An 18,620-nucleotide genomic window follows, 5' to 3' on the forward strand; every position below is an offset into this window, starting at 1 on the left:
GCTGCATGTTGGTACTTTATAGGAATGAAGATGTGATTCAACTCCCTAATAGGTAATCTGGTCAGGTTAAGATGTGCTATATAGAGCATAGCTACACTGCCCCTCCCACTTACTTTCCATTGGGTAGTCTTAATGGCTGTTATTACTACTATTATTGCCAGAGAATAACAAGAATCAAAGGAGAGGGAGCTTGCACTCTGGGGAGAGGGGAGCGAAGCTTAATCGTACTTGAGCATAATATCTGTGTATGTCAATGTAGCAAAGAAAAATATTTCATTTAAGAGACTTCTGCAAGACAATGAGTAGGTCTCTATAATGTAACCTGGAATGTTCCTGATGTGTTGTACTCTGTGTGTAACTACAACTCCTATAATCCCTAAGTTGTTGTTGATGGGTTGATGATGATGCAATCAAACAGATTCAGAGGCTAGGTGTCCATCTATGGCAATGCTAAACCTCCTAATTTAAATCCAAGAAATAATAGTTTCACAAGGACATTCTGAGAGATGAATTAAAGAAACAGTAATGTGTTACTTAAATCTAGGATGCAGCATTAATCAAAAGTATATGAAAAGCAGGATATTTAAATTCTGTTATTTAGCTTAAAACACAGTGCAGCACTGTACTACATTACTATCATATCTACTTAAATATTCTCTAGGATCCTATGATTCAATTATACGTCCAGTTAAATCATTAATTTGTCAGAAGGCTTTCAAGCAAAGGTGCTGAATAAGCATCTGTTAAAGCCAACCAATAAAGCCAAAAAAAGCAAGAAGAAGTGTTTTGAATGTCTCTGTCATCATGTGATAGCCTTGGCTATGCTGAATTAACTTTCATTATGTTACGGTTTAAATAATCGGAACTGAGTAAGTGTTCTTTAAAATGGATGTGCTTCCTCTTAGCCTCATCAAGTACATACATTGACAACAAACATACAGAGTTCAACATGCAAATATTTCCCTGCTTTATGGCCTTTTTAGGCGAGTATCCCACACAAAATGCTGGCAGAAGGTTAACAGGATTTAGCATGGTTTTCTGAAGCAGCACCAGAATGAGCAAGGGTTAGTTAGTATCATTAAGTCCTTCAGGCTGAGTCTCCCTTATACAGTGCTTGGAACCAGAGATGTTTTAGATTTCTTTGGATTTTGGAACACATGTATTTGCATATACATACATAATGAGATATCTTGGAAATATATTTATGTTTCATATACACATTACAGACACCACCTGAAGGTAATTTTACACAACAACTGAAATAAAGTTAGTATACACTGAACCATCAGAAAGCAAAAGTTTCTCAGCCACCCATGAAAAATGTTCTGGTTTTGAGAATATTTTGGATTTTGGAATCCTGGATGAGGGAAACTCAACCTGTGCTGTCCATTTGGAGACAAATTTGGGCCCAAACAGACAGGCCAAAATAAAACTGCTTCGGTTCACTTTGGAGGTATGCTGTTAAAATGATGCATGCATCCTAAGAGGCCAAAAGTCACGCCAAAACCACGCTCCAGTCCTAAGGACTGCAGCATAACTTTGGTACAGCTTCTGGCCTCTTAAGATGAGTATGTCATTTAAACAGCATACCTCAAAAGTGACCCGAAGCAGCTTTATTTTGGCCAGTCTGTTTGGGCCCAAAGTTCTAAAGTAGATCTGTGAAATCTGAGGCCTGCCAGATGTTGCTGTATTATTCCTGCCATCATAGCTCAGTGAGGACTTATGGGGACTGGCGTTCAGAAAGCACACTCAGGCAAGCAAGAGTCCAGAACCAATTATAAACTACCTTTCTACTTAGCAAGTTCTTTGGTTTCTCCTCTCAAAGCTACTTGAATTAATTATTCCCTATCAAATGTATATCTTTTTAAAGTTATCTGAATATATTGGTTTTAAGTTGCCACTTTTCTGCTTTATGTTTTGATTAGCTGCATTTTATTATTTTGATTTGTGTTATTTGATCATTAGCCATTCTGATAATCTTTTACTGCTGCCTGGGACTTTTTAAAAAGTAGTAATAAATCATTCCTCTTAGTGTGCCAGCATTCTTTTTGATGGGCTCCAGCAGCTGTAGGTTTCCACATTGTTTATACCTGCCACGATGATTTGGTATCAGCAGCAAGCAAGCACCCAAATGACTGTGGGGAAAATAAAGTGTCACTGTCACACATCCATTCCCATCACAACAACATTAGTGTGTATACCAATAGTTCCCAGAGCTGGCATACACCATTCCATGTATAATTCTCCAAATGATACCCCCCACACTTTGAAAAGCAAGTGACATTTTTAACCCATCACATTCTTACAGCAACTGGCAGACCACAAATTCAGAAAGGCATAAGATCCAGAGATGTGACTACATACAAAAAGAAGAAATAGATTTTGTTTCTTGGAAAACCTCTTTCAAGGAATTTCTTCAAAAGCTATTCTATTACCTCTGTTACCTTCTCACATAATGAACTAGGAACACATTTTTAATAGACTTGGAAACTGTAAAGCATTTTTGTAAGTTTGATAAACAACTGGCAGATGACTAACAGACATGTTTTTATAAGACACATGTAAAAGCTTAAGATAAAACAGAGGACTTCTTTTTAATAAACCTCTTCAAACCAATAAAAACTGGATGATTTTTTAGTTAGTTGCATGGAGAGGATCCACAGTCTCAGAGGCTGCCACAATCCCATGGTAATTCAAGAAGGCTCTAAAATTCTATTTTATGCTCATATCGTCCCATTCCTAGATATATAAAGCCACTTTGAATGCAACTTCGTACCATTTAAATGATGTTAATACTAGTTTTAGGTTTCAGACTGAGAGTTTGTTCTGTGGCACTTGTCCTACTTACCATGTAATCGTAGATTTAAAGAGGAAAGATTATCAAATTTCTGCTGTCAGCAACTGCTCTGCAGGGAGTGCTGCTGTTGTACAAATGTTGTTTTCCACCCATGATCGCATGTCACAACTTTTCCTTAATATTAATAGAACCCCACACTGCTCAGAACAACATGGAAGGAAGTATTAAGATTTCTTTGTACATATTTCCACATAGTAAGACACCATCTAGGTACTAAAGACAAAGACAGTGTGAAATTCACACAAAGTAACAGAGTTTAGTACAGTGTTTAAGATCCTAGCTTTTCAACAACAACAAACAACAACAAGCTAAATAATTCTAGGAGATCTGTCTACAACTATTGACATTTCTCCTGTCAATATATACACTCGAATGTTAATTCCAGTGTAGCTGTTTTTGGAAAATTACAAGCAGAATTTGGCCAGATCCAGACCAGCAAAGACTGCAGATCATGCTGGGACAGATCATACTGTACTGGACTGTTGCTGATTATTTCTGATGATGCCACCTTCACATGTACACAGGGACTGTCATCCCCCACTCCTTTTCAGCACTGTTTGGAACCGAAGTCATTCTGAGACACAAAAGATCTGGGGTGGGGGGAGGGAAGCTCACAAAGTGTGGGAATAAAGTAGTGTAATCTCTCCTTGGAGTTCCTGGGAAGTACCATAGAGCTGTAAGAGACCTCAAGGGCCATCCAGTGCAACCTCTTGCCAGGCAGAGATCCATAATCAAAGCATCACCAACAGATAGCCATCCAGCCTCTATTTAAAAGCCTCCAAAGAAGAAGACTCCACCACACTCCAAGGGAGTGTGTTCCACTGTCAAACAGCTCTTACTGTCAGGAAGTTCCTCCTAAAGCTGAGGTGCAAACTCTTTTCCTGTAGCTTGAACCCATAGTTCTGTGTCTTAGAACTTTATCGCACTTGTTTTTGTCTCCGTTATGGGTATGGAAAGAGGACGTTTGTGTGCGTGTGTGACCGGCCAAAAACGGATTTTATCGCATGCCAAAGCGTTCTCCAAAAGGCCCCGTTCCATCCTCCAGCGCCAAGTCGTCCTGTTTCAGTGCTGAGGCATGTGAAATGTTCTGGTCAGAAGTCTTCCGACTGAGCAAAATGGTGCCCATCAGCACTGAACCAGGACGGCTTGGCACCGGGGGACAGAACGGGCCTTTTGGAGGATGCTTTGGTGTGCAATAAAATCCGTTTTTGGCCGGTCGCACGTGCACGCGCACACGAGCGTTCTCTTTTCATACCCGTAACAGAGACAAAAACGGGTGCGATAAATTTCTTGTTCTCTGGAGCAGCAGAAAACAAGCTTGCTCCATTCTCAGTTTGACATTCCTTCAAGTATTTAAACAGGGCTGTCATATCACCTCTTAACCCTCTCTTCTCCAGGCTAAACATACCCAGCTCATAAGTTGCTCCTCATAGGGCATAGTTTCCAGATCTTTAACCATTTGGGTCACCCTCCTCTTGACGCACTCCACCTTGTCAACATTCTTTTTGAATTGTGGTGCTCAGAACTGTGAAAATTATACCAGGTGCAGCCTGACCAAAGCAGAATAGAGTGACACTATTAACAGAGGTCCCCTCTTCTACGCAGAGGATCCATTCCGGAACCACCACCTGCATAAAAGAAATTGCGCATATGCTTGAGCCCCATTAGAAGTAATGGGGCTCATGCTCGTGGCGGCGTGTGCCACGGGTGCGCACACCATTGTTCCTTCCGGCGCACAGCGTAGCACACTGTACTTCCCTTGATCTAGATACTATACTTCTATTGATACAGCCTAGAATCACATTGGCTTTTGTAACTGCCACAACATGCTGTTGACTCATGTTCAACTTGTGGTCTACTAGTATTTCTAGATCCCTTTTGTATGTAGTGTTGTCAAGCCAAGTATCCCCCATTCTATAACTGTGCATTTCATTATCCCTCCTAAGTGTAGTACCTTACATTTCTCCATGCTGAAAATAACTTTGTTAGTTTTTACTCAGCTTTCTAATTAATCACAGTCATTTTGAATTTTAATCCTTATTAGCTGCTACTTCTAATTTGGTGTCATCTGTAAATTTTATAAGTATGCCCTCTATTCTTTCATCCAAGTCATTGATAAATATGTTGAATAGCACTGGGCCTAGGACATAACCCTGTGGCACCCACTGGTCACTTCTTTCCAGGATGAAGAGGAACCATTGCTGAATACTCTTTATTCCAAGATAAGGAGAATGTCTGTTTCTTGAACCAAGAAATACAGATGCAAATACCACAACATTTAGCCTGTCTGGATCCATCCTTACCTAGAGATAGGGTTGGGGGGGGGGGGGTGGGAATCTGTCCCTAAAGGTATTTCCATGCACATTTTGTGGGGAATTAAAATATATATATATTGCAAAAGGTAAATAGAAGGTAGATAGGTAGAAGAACTAGACAGCATAGCTTCTAGTTAATTCTACTTAAACTCGTAGAATAAGAATTTGGCCTATAAACAGACTGAGCCATACAATAATAAATAGCTGTGGGAAAGGAAAGCCATAATGTGGCACCACATTACCGTGTTAGTTCAGGTTCAGAAAAAGAAACTGTTATAACACTCCAAAGTTTTAGTAAACCTCTCTAGAAATATGGTAGTAACCCATGAGTTCTTCCTAAAGAAAATCTCATCAAATGATATTCAGTTAATTAGTACTGGCTTTCCAGGCATTTAAAAAGAAAGTAGGGGAATAATTCTCCAGGCAACTGGACTGAAAATAGAGGGAAAATGATTTATGTTCCAAGTATTCTGGAATTCTAGTTGCTGCTATCTGAAAGAACTGAGTAACACCAAAGTTTGGACATTTGTAGAAACTATTAGTACCTGACTTTTATGGTGTAATATTAATTATGGTACTAAACAGAGTCCCTTGAGTACTGAGCAGGAAAACATGGGAGCACTATTCCTACATAGTGGCAATTCTTTACCATCCCTTTCCCCATATTATTTATGGATCTTAAGGTCATAGAATCATAGAGTTGGAAGAGACCACAAGCGTCATCCAGTCCAACCCCCTGCCATGCAAGAACTCACAATCAAAGCATCCCTGTCAGATGGCCATCCAGCCTCTGTTTAAAGACTTCCAAGGAAGGAGACCCCACTACAATCTGACGGAATGTATTCCACTATCGGATAGCCCTTACTGTCAGGAAGTTCCACCTAATGTTGAGGTGGAATCTTTTTTCCTGTAGCTTGCATCCATTTTTTCGGGTCCTGTTCTCTGGAGCAGCAGGAAACAAGCTAGCTCCCTCCTCAATATGACTTCCCTTCAAATATTTAAACAGGGCTATCATATCACCTCTTAACTTTCTCTTCTCCAGACTAAACATCCCCAGCTCCCTGGGTTGTATCCAAAGTTTACATACTGTATGTAGATGGCTGCTCCCACCTGGATCCTTCTAATCCTCCTCCTCACAACATCCACATTCTGCACAGCCTAACACAAAGCCTCTTCAGAAGGTCAGGGAGCTGCCCAAAAACACAGTCAACATTGCAATGCTTCCAGACCTCCTGAAAGAACTCTAAAAGAGGAAGAAAAAGTTGCATGAAGGAGAAGGCGACAGAAAAAAAAATCCTTGTAAAAGTAACTTTCCACTCCCACAGTCTTTGGATTTAACCCATTTTTTCCCAATTTAAATGGAAGCAAAATTTAAATTGCTTGTATTGGATTTCAGAGAACTAGACTAAGGTCTGCAGTCAGAGAACACAGGGTAAAGGGCAAGCCAATTCTTCAACTTCATATAATTAAAAATAATGAGTACAATTTTTATATAAAAATATAATATTATTGTTTTATATAATAAAATAACATTTAATGAAATTAAAAATATCAAATTCATATATTTTCAGGTTACATTATATATTATTTCTGGTACAGACAAGACAAGGGGACAGAGACAAAGGAAAGCATTCTGAGCCAGGCATTTACTCCAGTCAAGTTTATAAAAACTCTTGGATGACAGCCTAACATCTATGTTAGTGCCTATCAATCCCAGCTGAAATCTGAGTAAGGAATAGTCTGAGTATGTAAATGGCGCCTCTCAACAGCACAGCAGTTTCTAAGAATTGGATTTTTGAGCCAGTATTGGCAAAAGGCCCAGTTCTTGTTCTAGGGAGCAGGAGAAAATATATTAACTTCAGGGTTAGAAGGGCCTATCACCAAAGTTACAATGTGGTGTGGGGCACACTCTTTTGTGATGAAGAACTAAAAACATGGCTTTGTCCTTGCTCTGACAGAATGTCAAATCTGAAATGGAACTTCAATCCACCAGCACTACCCACCCACCCATCCATCCACATTTTGCATTTACAGCATCCATCAGTGTGGTGACTGGTGGCTCTGATGTAAGCAGAACAGTGAATCTGCTCCACAAATATTGCCTCACTGATATAGATGGAATCATCTGCCAATAGTGGATGCTATAATTGCAAAACTGCATTTAGCAGACTGCACTTGATTTAGTGACACTAACATTGACATCCACTGACACTGGAGCCACCAAATGCCACTGGTATCCAATGGTGATTTGTCCCAATGAGGCAGAGGTGCCTCATCCTGCAATAGTGGAATGGGGTGATTCTTTCCCCACTCCCCACAGGCCACCACTGATAGCATCCCCTAAAAGAGTGTTCTCCAATTTAAAAAAAGGATCAGTGAAAGACCATCACCTTTGGCAGCCTTTGCTACTGTCAAAGGGTTGGGTTTTTTTGTTCATTTGTTTGGAAGCTTCCCCAACCGACCTCACAGAATTCATCCCCTAGAATGAATTCCCTTCCTGGTTTTGTTCTTCCTCCCTTGTCTCTGCATAAGGAAGGGCGAAGGAGGGACACAGCCAGTCCTCAGTCAAAGTGCCAGGTCAATAGCACTAGAAAAAATGGGAGAAAGTAGCGGAACTCTGGGCTTAAGAATAGATGGAAGGTAGATAATGTATATCAAGTCAACCTTTGTTCCAGTCACAAGTCAACGAGACTTCTTATATTCGTAAATGTTAAATAAGTAAATAAATAAATAAACTTTGGGGGGAAAACTCCTGGCTTTAGCCAAGAATAGAACATCAGAGAAGGACACCCTTATGTCATCCAGCCCAAAGAAGCTTGTATGGAGGTCTGCCATCCCCATCTTTTTTCAGTATTCAACTCCACTCTCACTATATATGTAGGAACCATTATCTAACATACATATCATCCATGTCATATTAGGCATGCACATTGAAAAGGCCCCACAGATATCTGTACTGGGCCTTGGACATTAGGCACTTTACTGGCTTCTCTGGATTGGACCTAAAACAGCCATTCCATGAATGGAAGGGGTCTTCTCTTCCCAGAAAGCACTGGAGTCCAACAGAGGCTGCCTAATAAACCATGAGGGCAAGGGGATGATCTTAGCTGATTCTCCTTCCCAACTATATCACTTCTCATACTACTCCAGAGGGTCTTTCACTCTTCCAGATCAGCTTTTCAGGAGACACAGAAATCACAAAGATGGCCTTTTCCAGTACTGTGCCAAACGTGACTCAGACTAGAAATCTCAAAACAGGGCATAAAACAACTGATAAATATGAACCATAGGAATAGATGGACCATCAAAAACAAGCCCAGTTTTTAGTCATTCTATACAGGTCTTGACAGCTTTTGTTCTGAAAATTATTTGTTTCATACTTGACTTTGAGAAAGGAATTACTTACATGATTCCTCTTGTTCTCTTCTCCTTCTTTTATTGACGTAATAACTGTTTCAGAATAGCTAGTAGATCCTGTATTGTTATCTGTTGCCTATTATTACAAAGAAACGCAATATATTAAGTCAGGTTTTAATTAATTTCAGTGAAACAATGCTCATGTAGTTTTTACTTCCATGAACACTTTGTAACTACCAGAAATGCCCTGAAAATAGGCCATATATAAAGATTTGAAGAAAAGACATTTTATTATTATGAGGTCTAGTCACCCAGCATGTGAAAAAAAATACAGTCATTAAACAAACAACACAAAGACATAAAATATCTATTCAGCATGGGGAGATCATGGCAACTGTGAAGTATTATATGTTATAGTATCTTTGTATTACTTCTCACAGCCCTCAGTATGAAATAAGACGAAAACAGCAAGGCAATCTTACTGAGGAGAAAATGAGATCTTTTTTGAAATAGAAATGCATAGGATTATTCTTGTGGGTTTCAGCTCAATTGTTCCACTCTGAGTTCTTGCCTTTCAAATTTGCATAGTTTTTTCCCCCACTCAAATACTCCTTAGCTTTTTTTAAAAAAATGGCATCATAAACACATACCAACATAGCAACAGCTAGTCTTCAAATTGATTGAATCAGCAAACCCCACACTGAATACTGATATAGAGGCCTGTTACAGACAGCCAAAATAAAGCTGCTTCGAGTCACAGTGGAGGTATGGTGTTTCAATGATGCATGCGTCCTAAGACTCCAGAAGCCACACTCCAGTCCTTAGGGCTGGAGCATGGCTTTGGTGCGACTTCTGGAGTCTTAGGACGCATGCATCATTGAAACACCATACCTCCACTGTGACTCGAAGCAGCTTTATTTTGGCTGTCTGTAACAGGCCAGAATATGTCTTCATCGACCATAAGAAGGGGAAAGTATGGCCCACAGGCTGCAAGTGGCTCTTGAACCACACTTTTGTGGACCTCAGAACCCTCCTCCCCCACCCACAAGATTCCAAGGTTACTTCCAATTAAATACATTTGGGTGATACCATAGGCACGTGTCCCATTCATTCCAATGGGACAAGCCGCCCCTTGCACCCCGCGCACTCCCGCATGGCTCTACGCAGGTTTGAGCGTATGCTCAAATCCGCATATAGCGCACCCGCATATGATGCAGGCGCACTGTAATAGTAATGAAGTTTCTACACCGCTTACTGATGTACAAAGCGGTTTACAAAGTGTAAGCTAATTGCCCATAATAAGCTGGGTATTCATATTAGCGACCTACAGAAGGATGCCAGGCTGAGTCAACCAGGAACCCCTGCCTGGTATTGAGTGAGTGGCTGCGGTACAGGCATTTAACCACTGCACCACCAGAACTCTTGAGCTGCTTCTCCTGGACGCCTCAAGAAGTGGTTATTCACTTTTTAGATAATTTGAAACACCACCCCCCTACTTTGTGTAACAGTCCCCCTCCTCATGCTAGTTTTTAAAACCCTGAATTCATCTTCTGGACATTTGTTTTTGTTTATTTTGCATTACTGGCATGTCATGTGGTTTCCAAAGGAAAAAACAACAACAACTGGCCCTTAGACCTACCAAAGTTGCAGAGGGCAATACAACATAAAACAAATTCAAGCAATCTGGTTGTTGCATCTGAGTGGACAGTAAGCATAATGCATAAATAGAAACAAGCTGATGACAAAATGCCAATTCTTACTTTATCAATTTCTTGGTGAGTATGTATGGTTTTATTTCCAATTCTTGTATCTGTGTGAGATTCATTGTGGTAGTTGGCAGGCAGCTTTTCAAAATCAACTGTTAGCCTTTTAGTATCTTCTTCTTCTGCCTCCATCTAGCAAAATTATGTTCAAAATAAGTTACAAATAACATCTAATGTCTAAATCAATGAAGTCATATATGTTCATTATGTACACTACAAGAAACTGGTCTCATTGCCTACACTAAGTATCAAGATCTGCCCCCCTCACACACACACACACACACACACACACACACACACTAATTATTTGTGGTGTAGCTTGCAAGTTTGACTCTGTAAAAAGATCATGGTGATTTTTACATCTCTTAGTCCAGGAAACCTGTTTGCAAGAAGAAATTGTGGCCTTACAGTTATTCTGGAATACATATACTGTATGCATTGCGAGCTGTGCTATGCATGGTGGGGCAACTGTCTGAGCAGGTAAGAATCAAAATTGAGATTCTGCATGAATATCTTTTTTCTCCCCTCCCCCCCCTGCTATTATCATTGTTTTTAAAACAATCATCCTGTTATTCATTTATTAAAATTAGGGATGCCATAACCCGGCTGCAGGCGGGGCAATCATGCTTTTGGCGGTGCTGCCCCGGTCACAGTCCGGTTTCATGCCAAAAGTGGGACTGCCCCGCCCGCAGCCACCTCTGCCCCCATGCGCACCTTCTTTATGGCCGCGGCTGCTCATTCAGCCAGCCGGCCACCCACTTCCGCCTCAGCCTCCTCCTTCTCTGCCTCCTCCTTCTCCTCTGCCCCCCTGCGTGCTCCCTCTGGCCGGCCAGCCACCCGCCTCCTCCCCCTTCTCCAACCCTCGCGTGTACCCATTGCCTTTCAGGGCCGTATGCGGCCGGCTGGCCACCCACCTCCTCCTTTGCCTCCTCCTCCTCCACGTGCCTGCCTAAAATGGGAGCTGGCCCCTTAAGGAGGCAGAGCCTCAGAAGAGGAGGAGGAGCGGAGAATGACTCTGGACCAGAGGGAGGGGAAAGGGCTCTTTGTCTTGCCCTACCCTCCCTTCAAGACGAGGCTTCTGCAGAGAATACGGGGGTTTGGTTCATTCCCTTCCCCAGGTGACTGAAGGGTGTGTGTGTTTTGTATTTGTAAACCTCTGGAATTACCCGTCATTCCCCCAACTTCATCGTGTTGTTGTCAGGCTGCCGGTGAGCACTGGGCTGTCAGAGCTGGGCCTGCTCCAGCCCCCCAAAGAGGGACCCTCCCAAACCCCCTCCTCCTTTGGATCAGTCTTAAAGCTGATGGAGCCCAGGAGGGAAGGGGCAGAGTGGGCAGAGTCAAGAAGGTCCAGGGAGGCCTACCTCACAGGGCTGTCCTGAAGACAGGCAGCCAAGCAGGTAGCCCTGGGTCTTGCCAAGAAAACCCCAGGATAGATCGCCTTCCTCTCTCTCTCCAGCACTTGCGGCTACCCTAACCTTTCTCTGTGTGTTACCAAAGTCCTTATCCAAATGGTTGTGTGAGATGTTACATGGTTTCGAGGGTGTGGCCTGAGATTGGAACTACTACTACTGGCTCTGGGTTCAAACAGCTTCTGAGGCATGTGTGCACTCTTTCTGAAGGTGAGACAATGTCAGCTTCCAAAGTGTGTTTTTTGTGTATTTTTTGTGCTTTCCCTTGACCAAATACACACTTCTGAGAAGTACAGTTGGTTCAAGAAACCTGAAACAGCAAATCCACTTCTTGTGAAACCACCTGGACATGTTCAATATGCATAGCCATGTAAACCCATGTTCAGTGTGAAACCCATGGGGGTTTGGTTATGCAATAAGCCTCTGAAATATGCAAGAGGCCATCTTAAGTAAAGCCATATTCAATGCCCAAATGTGCTGTTTGGAATGTGGGGAGGGGGGGTTGGCCAGAAAGAGAAGAACATTTCTGCCATCTGTCTAGGAATAATGCCAAAATGTCCTCCATTTTGAGCATGCCTAAGAAACATGCATTTATATTAACATTTTTAAAAAATTATCAATTTTTTTCCGTGTCCTCCATTTAAAAAAAAATGTGTCCTACATTTGAAAATTCTGTCCTACATTTGTCCCAGTTTGGAGGTCCTGACTTATGGCAACCCTAATTAAAATGAGAGAACAGTACATCATTTTCTGCCATTTGCTTTCTGCTCATGTACTTTCACAAACTGGTACCTGAATATTCTGGCATAAGACAACAGAGGAATACTGTTTTGTTTGTGTTTAGCAAATATAAAGTAAACATGTAATCAGTTTAGAGCAGCTGGTTAAATGCATTCAGGAGTCAACCTAAAGCATCCACTCACCAGGAAACCTCTTGCTAATCACATGCCACAAGCCAGTCCCAGGAACTACCACTCTGATGGCCCAAGGACAGAAGCTGGTAAGCTTCTCTATTATTGGAAGCATGGAGCACAGGCAAAACTACCAGAGGTCAGTCAAGTTTGATATTCACCTCAAATGCATTTATAAGCAGATAAGCCATGACTTGTTTCCCTGATGTCACCATACTGATGACTATACTATTCAGGCCAGGAGTACCTAGAATAACCTAAACAGAGATTCAAATTTTGGGGGTGCTGGAAGGTTTCCAAAAAGCTATGACATACATCTACCAAACATGAGACAAACTCATCCCATAGGTAAACATTATCATATTCCTCTGTGTAAAAGACCAGTCCTTTTTCTTTTTCTTTTCTTTTCTTTTCAGCACAGGCTACACAAAGGAGAATTTCTCCCTCAGGATTGCAGAAAATTTTGAGAATGCAATTCACAAGGCAAAACTCAACTGTAGACCTAACTAGAGAAGATTCACTGAATCAATGGGACTTATGTAAGTGTTGACTTAACAAGTCCCATTCATCCAGTGGGTCTACTTTAACTGCACAAACACTATAGCCCACATCCCTCTGTATACAAAATTGTGTATAACTGATGACAGCACCAGAATACAAGGCTTTGCCAAAAGAAACATTAGGATTACAAATCCATTTAAATTGATAGAACTATACCAAATCCCATGTATTTAATACTGAAATGTTATAATTATGAGGGTATGAAGCAGAAAGACATGTTAGAATGCTCAAATTATCTTTATTATATGAGTGGAAACAGACAGCAGCTGCAGGAAACTCAAGTGTTGGTAAATATACCATAAACAAACTATAAATTATTTAAAAAGGTGATTTCAAAATCACCACCAGATTTTCGGCTATACAAATCTCCAATGGGAACAAAGCAGGAGTAATGATCTGGACAAGCTGAAATCCAAAGCATACTGACCAATGTATTAGCCACCTTGTTGTTGTTGTTGTTGTTGTTGTTGTTGTTGTGTGCCTCCAAGTCATTTCTGATTTATGATGATCCTAAACTATCATGTGGTTTTATCATGTGGCAAGTTTCTACAGAGGCGGTTTGCCACTGTCATCCTCTGTGGCTGAGAGATTATGACTTGCCTAAGGACACTCAGTGGGTTTTCATGGCTGAGCTGGGATTCGAATCTTAGTTTCCTAACAATGTTCAAACCATTATACCATGCTGGCTCAGGGGTTTATTGCAGGCATTAACTTGTCACATACCAATCAGGCATACTGGAAGATGAGCAGAAAGGCATACTGTTCCACATCAGTGTGGGCCAATCCCCACCACATAGCACAGGGGTGGCAATAGTAGTATAGCCCATGGGCCTTTGTGGATTGTAGTATTGCCTTTTAGCAGCCAATCCCTGCTAAATTCCCCATTTTTTTTCAACTGAAAAACTATCTTAAAACCTAAAAAGACTGTTGTGGTAGGACTTTAAAATGCTGCCCCGTCCCCCCCCCCCACACACACACACCTCAAACACCTAAAATAAGAAAACAAAATGAAAAAGGTCTGAAAGGCAATTAGGAGGAATGCTACATCACTTCCAATCACCTAAAGTGGCAGTCACAATGGTGCACAGCACTAGGGTTGCCATTTCACGGTGGTGGGCGGGACTTTCCCACCCCCTGGGGGGCGTGCCCGGTCCTGTCCCGCCCCCACCCCCGCCCCCGGGTGGCTGCCCAACTCTGAGCTCTCAGGGCTACTGCCTGCCTTCTATAGAGTGCTGCCTGTGAAGCATGCCTGGAGCAGCAGCAGGAGGACTGAACCCAGCAGGGGCGGGGTCTGCTGCACTGCCCTGCCCTTATTGGCCAGCCCTCTGGTTCCTTATTTGGGCAACATCCAAGCAGGGAGGAATTTGCATTCAGGCGAGCTGCTGCTTCCCCCCTTTCTCTTTCCCCTCCTTCTCTTCTTATTATTGTTCCGTTTTTTTATCTTCTCCTCCTCTTCCCCTCCTCTTCCTCCTCTCCTTTTTCTTCCTTTCTTCCCCCTCCTCATCTTCTTTTTTTCTTTCTTCCTCTCTCTAAGCCCCTCTCCTCTTCTTCTCAGGGGTCCAGGGCTTCTCAAGGCTTTGCCCCCATTAGAAAAGAAAAAAGGCTTTGGATCTGTCCCATAAATCCCTCCTAAGTTGAGACATACCTGGGAAAAAGAGGGGGTGAGGGGTTTGGGGGGGTTGGAGGGGGCAAGGAAAAGGAGGAAGGGGAGAATTGCTAAGAAGGCTTGGGAGTGGGAAATGTAGTTTTCAATGGCACAAAGGACTGCCTGTGATCTTGCAAATGCTATGGCTGCTTGGAAGTGGGAAATGTAGTTTTCAAAGGCACAAAGGACTCTGCCTGTGATCTTGCAAATGCTATGCCTGCTTGGAAGTTGGAAATGTAGTTTGCAATGGCACAAGGGACTGCCTGTGATCTTGCAAATGCTATGCCTGCTTGGGAGTGGGAAACGTAGTTTGCAATGGCACAAGGGTCTGCCTGTGATCTTGCAAATGCTATGCCTGCTTGGTGGGAAAGTAGTTTGCAATGGGCACAGGGTCTGCCTGTGATCTTGCAAATGCTATCCTGCTTGGAAGTGGGAAATGTAGTTTGCAATGGCACAAGGGTCTGCCTGTGATCTTGCAAATGCTATGCCTGCTTGGGAGTGGGAAATGTAGTTTGCAATGGCACAAGGGTCTGCCTGTGATCTTGCAAATGCTATGCTGCTTGGGAGTGGAAGTGTTCTTGAGAATTGGGGGGGGGGTGTTTGGCCAGAAAGAGAAGTACATTTCAGCCTTCTGTCTAGGAAAATGCCAAAATGTCCTCCATTTGAGCATGCCTAAGAAACATGCATTATATTAACATTTTTTAAAAAGTATCAATTTTTCATGTGCCTCCATTTTTAAAAAATTGTGTCCTACATTTGAAAATGTTGCCCTACATTTGTCCTACATTTGTCCCAGTTTGGAGGTCCTGCCTTATGGCAACCCTAACAGCAGCCCTCCTCAGGAGCTCCAGAGTCTGCCCAACCCTGTTTTAGCAGCTAAGACTTGGTCTGCATGCACAGAATAGCACTGATATGCCAGGAAAATCAAAAGAAAGGAAACATTCATCTATGCTGAGCTCACATTTAGTGTGTTATAAATAAATCAGATATATTCCCTGCCTTTTACTGGTATGACATATGGTGTTGTTTTTTTCTGCTGAAACATTAAAAACTAGGCTTCAGTGTTAAAGCAAAGAAGGATGGGGAGAAGAGAGTTCTTGCAATGTAAACATGAAACACTGAAGGAGCATGTGATGGAAATTCTGGCAACTGGTTAATGATACCCAGCTCTGGCCACACTACAGGAAACTCTGCCTAGGGGTCTGTTTTCCACAGCAAGAGAATTTACACATTATAAAGAAGAACATTTTATGTGAAACTTAATCAAGCCAGATGCCTTTAGCAATGTGACTGATTTAAGGATACATAATGAGAATTCCTGTTGCATTAAAAGCACATATATATTATGTCTTTGTACACAAAGTATACACCTCGGTAGGGCCCAGATTATTTAACAGAATTGTTTTTAGCTCTGCTTTAGATTCTATAATGGAAGAATTATTTTCAGCACTGTTTGACATTATACTAACGTTATTGCAAAGTGCTCTTGCTAACCTGGTTCATGCCATGAAGCAAGCCAGTCACTGACCTATTCCTTGCCAAGTTTAATCCATTCTGCTGTTTATTAATCTAATCTAATGATGTGTGGGAAGAAGGTTCTTAAATGCTGTGTACGTACCTGGAAAGAACTGTACTTTGGCATCCTCTCTCTGGTACATTTCCCCTTTGCCCATGTGCATGCCTATGCTTTAACACCTTGCACAGGTTAGCTACAACACTATACATAAGATGTACATCAAAGTGTTCTTGTAGGTAGAGAAGCTGTGTCAAGCTATCCTTCTTTGCTTTACTTAGATTCCATCAAGTGATTAAAAAGCAAACAATTCAAATCTTATCAAGATTCTCTTTTGCAGTCTGCAGATTTTGTCAAGCACAGTTATGCTTTTTCAGATTGCAAAGAAAAGCATGATGGAGATTGTATTTTCCAAATTTTAAGTTCCTGCTCTAATTCTGCACTCCTTTTCTTTTCTTTATGCTACAATTTGAAATATTGGTCTACTAGAAATTAAGGTTATCCCTATTGTTTAATTTTGCATTTAAGTGTAGGATATGCCCTGAACTGACAGCACAGACACCTGGGCGGGATACAGACGGGCAAAAAGGGGTGTGTTCATGACGTCATGAAGGTATAGCCTTCAGACGGCCCTTACCTGAATGCCGCCATGAACATGCCCCCCGCACACCCCAAGCGGGAAGAAGCGGCATTAAAAAGGTGCTGCTTTTCCCCACTTCTTTTCTATATAGTGCGCAGCTGCGCATCTCCATCTGTAAGCTGCTGCACCAGTACGCCAGAATTACTACGCCGCTAATTTAAGTTGCCCATTTAAAAGCTCCGTGTCTGCTGCGTCGCATAATGAGTCGGGGTCCTGGAACATGCGCAGTTTGCAGTCAGGCTTTAATTGCAGCGTCAGCTGCCATGCAGGTGTGGAAGCTGCAGCACAGCTGCAGCGCATTTTAAGACTCGTAACCCTAACCCTAACTCTAACCCTAACCCTAGAGCTGCATGTATGCATGCGCTGCTAGAATTGTGGAAAGTTTGGAATTTAAAGTGCACCCCTACACACATTCCTGCGCCATTTTCACCTAACAATAAAAAAACGCTAAAACTTTAAATATTTACATATGTACAAGGCAGGTGATGGGGGATGGCAGGGGGACAGCGGTGGCAGCGGCGACAGCTGTGGCTCTGCATTGCAGATTCAGCAAGAGCGCAGGGACCAAAGGAGAGGAGGCATCCATGATGCTGGTGACACTGGCAACGTGCAAGCGGACAAGGATGCCAACACCAGCTGATCACCAGCTGGCAGGAGACCACCTTTGTTCTTGGCCAGGGTGGGGGGAAAAGTTTAAAGGGGCTTGGGTGCTTTAAATGTGCACATATGCTTTCTGCCACCGGTGCTGAGCGCCGCAGCTGCACAGCTGCGCATCCGCCAGCCGGCAAAAGAAAAAAAAAGCCCCGTTTTTGGCTGCCCGTGAGGAAGCTGCCTCTCTCTTTGCGGCATCCTGCGAGGCGGCGGTATGGAAACTGCGGGTCAGAAACGGCCCCAGGTGAGGCGTCTTCACTGCCCCCCGTGTGGAAGCCCCATACACCTGAGCCACGCCCCCGGGGCGGGCGGTCTGGAGGCTCCGTATTCAGCAGAATACACCTCCAAGACGTCTTCCCCTGCCCGTCTGTATCCCGCCCTGATTTAATCAGAAACCTAGGATGGGATTGGGGAGCTGGTCTTTAACCCTTTATTCCCACTATGGTCCAGTTAGTCTCAAAGGTGCTACAAGATCTCTCTATATATTGTCCCAATGACACAGATATGGACCTTGGGTATTAACAATTTGTAGAGATAAAGCCCTGAAACTTTGGGAAGAACTGTATTAAAGCCACAGATACTTTGGCACTGTCTTTACACAAATTAAGACATGATCTGGGTATTTTAAGTATGTATAACCTTCTACACTAGAGATGTACTGACAGAATTTACTCAAATCCCATAAAGATTCTCTTTTCTAGTCTGGGCTCTCTCCAATGCAGCTTCCATTTTTATCTGTGTTTTTTTTTCCCACATTGCAAGAAACAAATAAACAACACATGCAAGAAATTACATTTTTCCAAATTCCCCTATTTAATTAATTGATTTGTATTGAATTTTTAATTAAATGAATACATTATCCTTATACATAATTCACTATGCTTGGAAAACTGATATAAGCTAAATTTCTTCCTCTGTTTTAACACATTGTGGTTGACATGTTTGCTTCCAGAAACAATCCAAAGTTATGATTATGACAAAGTTCTAAATTGCTTAGA

At 42.3% G+C, this 18,620-nt stretch overlaps 1 protein-coding gene across 1 annotated transcript in view; it reads right to left on the minus strand.

Moving 5' to 3' along the window:
• Nucleotides 1-18,620, minus strand: part of DKK3 (dickkopf WNT signaling pathway inhibitor 3) — a 51,754-nt gene that overhangs the window by 22,663 nt on the left and 10,471 nt on the right. The window contains exons 3-4 of the mRNA XM_042445285.1: nucleotides 10,290-10,424; nucleotides 8,579-8,665 (exon numbers count right to left, since the gene is read on the minus strand). Of these exons, the coding sequence (XP_042301219.1) occupies nucleotides 8,579-8,665; nucleotides 10,290-10,424 (222 nt within the window). The remainder of the gene's footprint in view (nucleotides 1-8,578; nucleotides 8,666-10,289; nucleotides 10,425-18,620) is intronic.

This window comes from Sceloporus undulatus, chromosome 1, assembly GCF_019175285.1.
Source record: "Sceloporus undulatus isolate JIND9_A2432 ecotype Alabama chromosome 1, SceUnd_v1.1, whole genome shotgun sequence".
NCBI classification, from domain to species: domain Eukaryota; kingdom Metazoa; phylum Chordata; class Lepidosauria; order Squamata; family Phrynosomatidae; genus Sceloporus; species Sceloporus undulatus.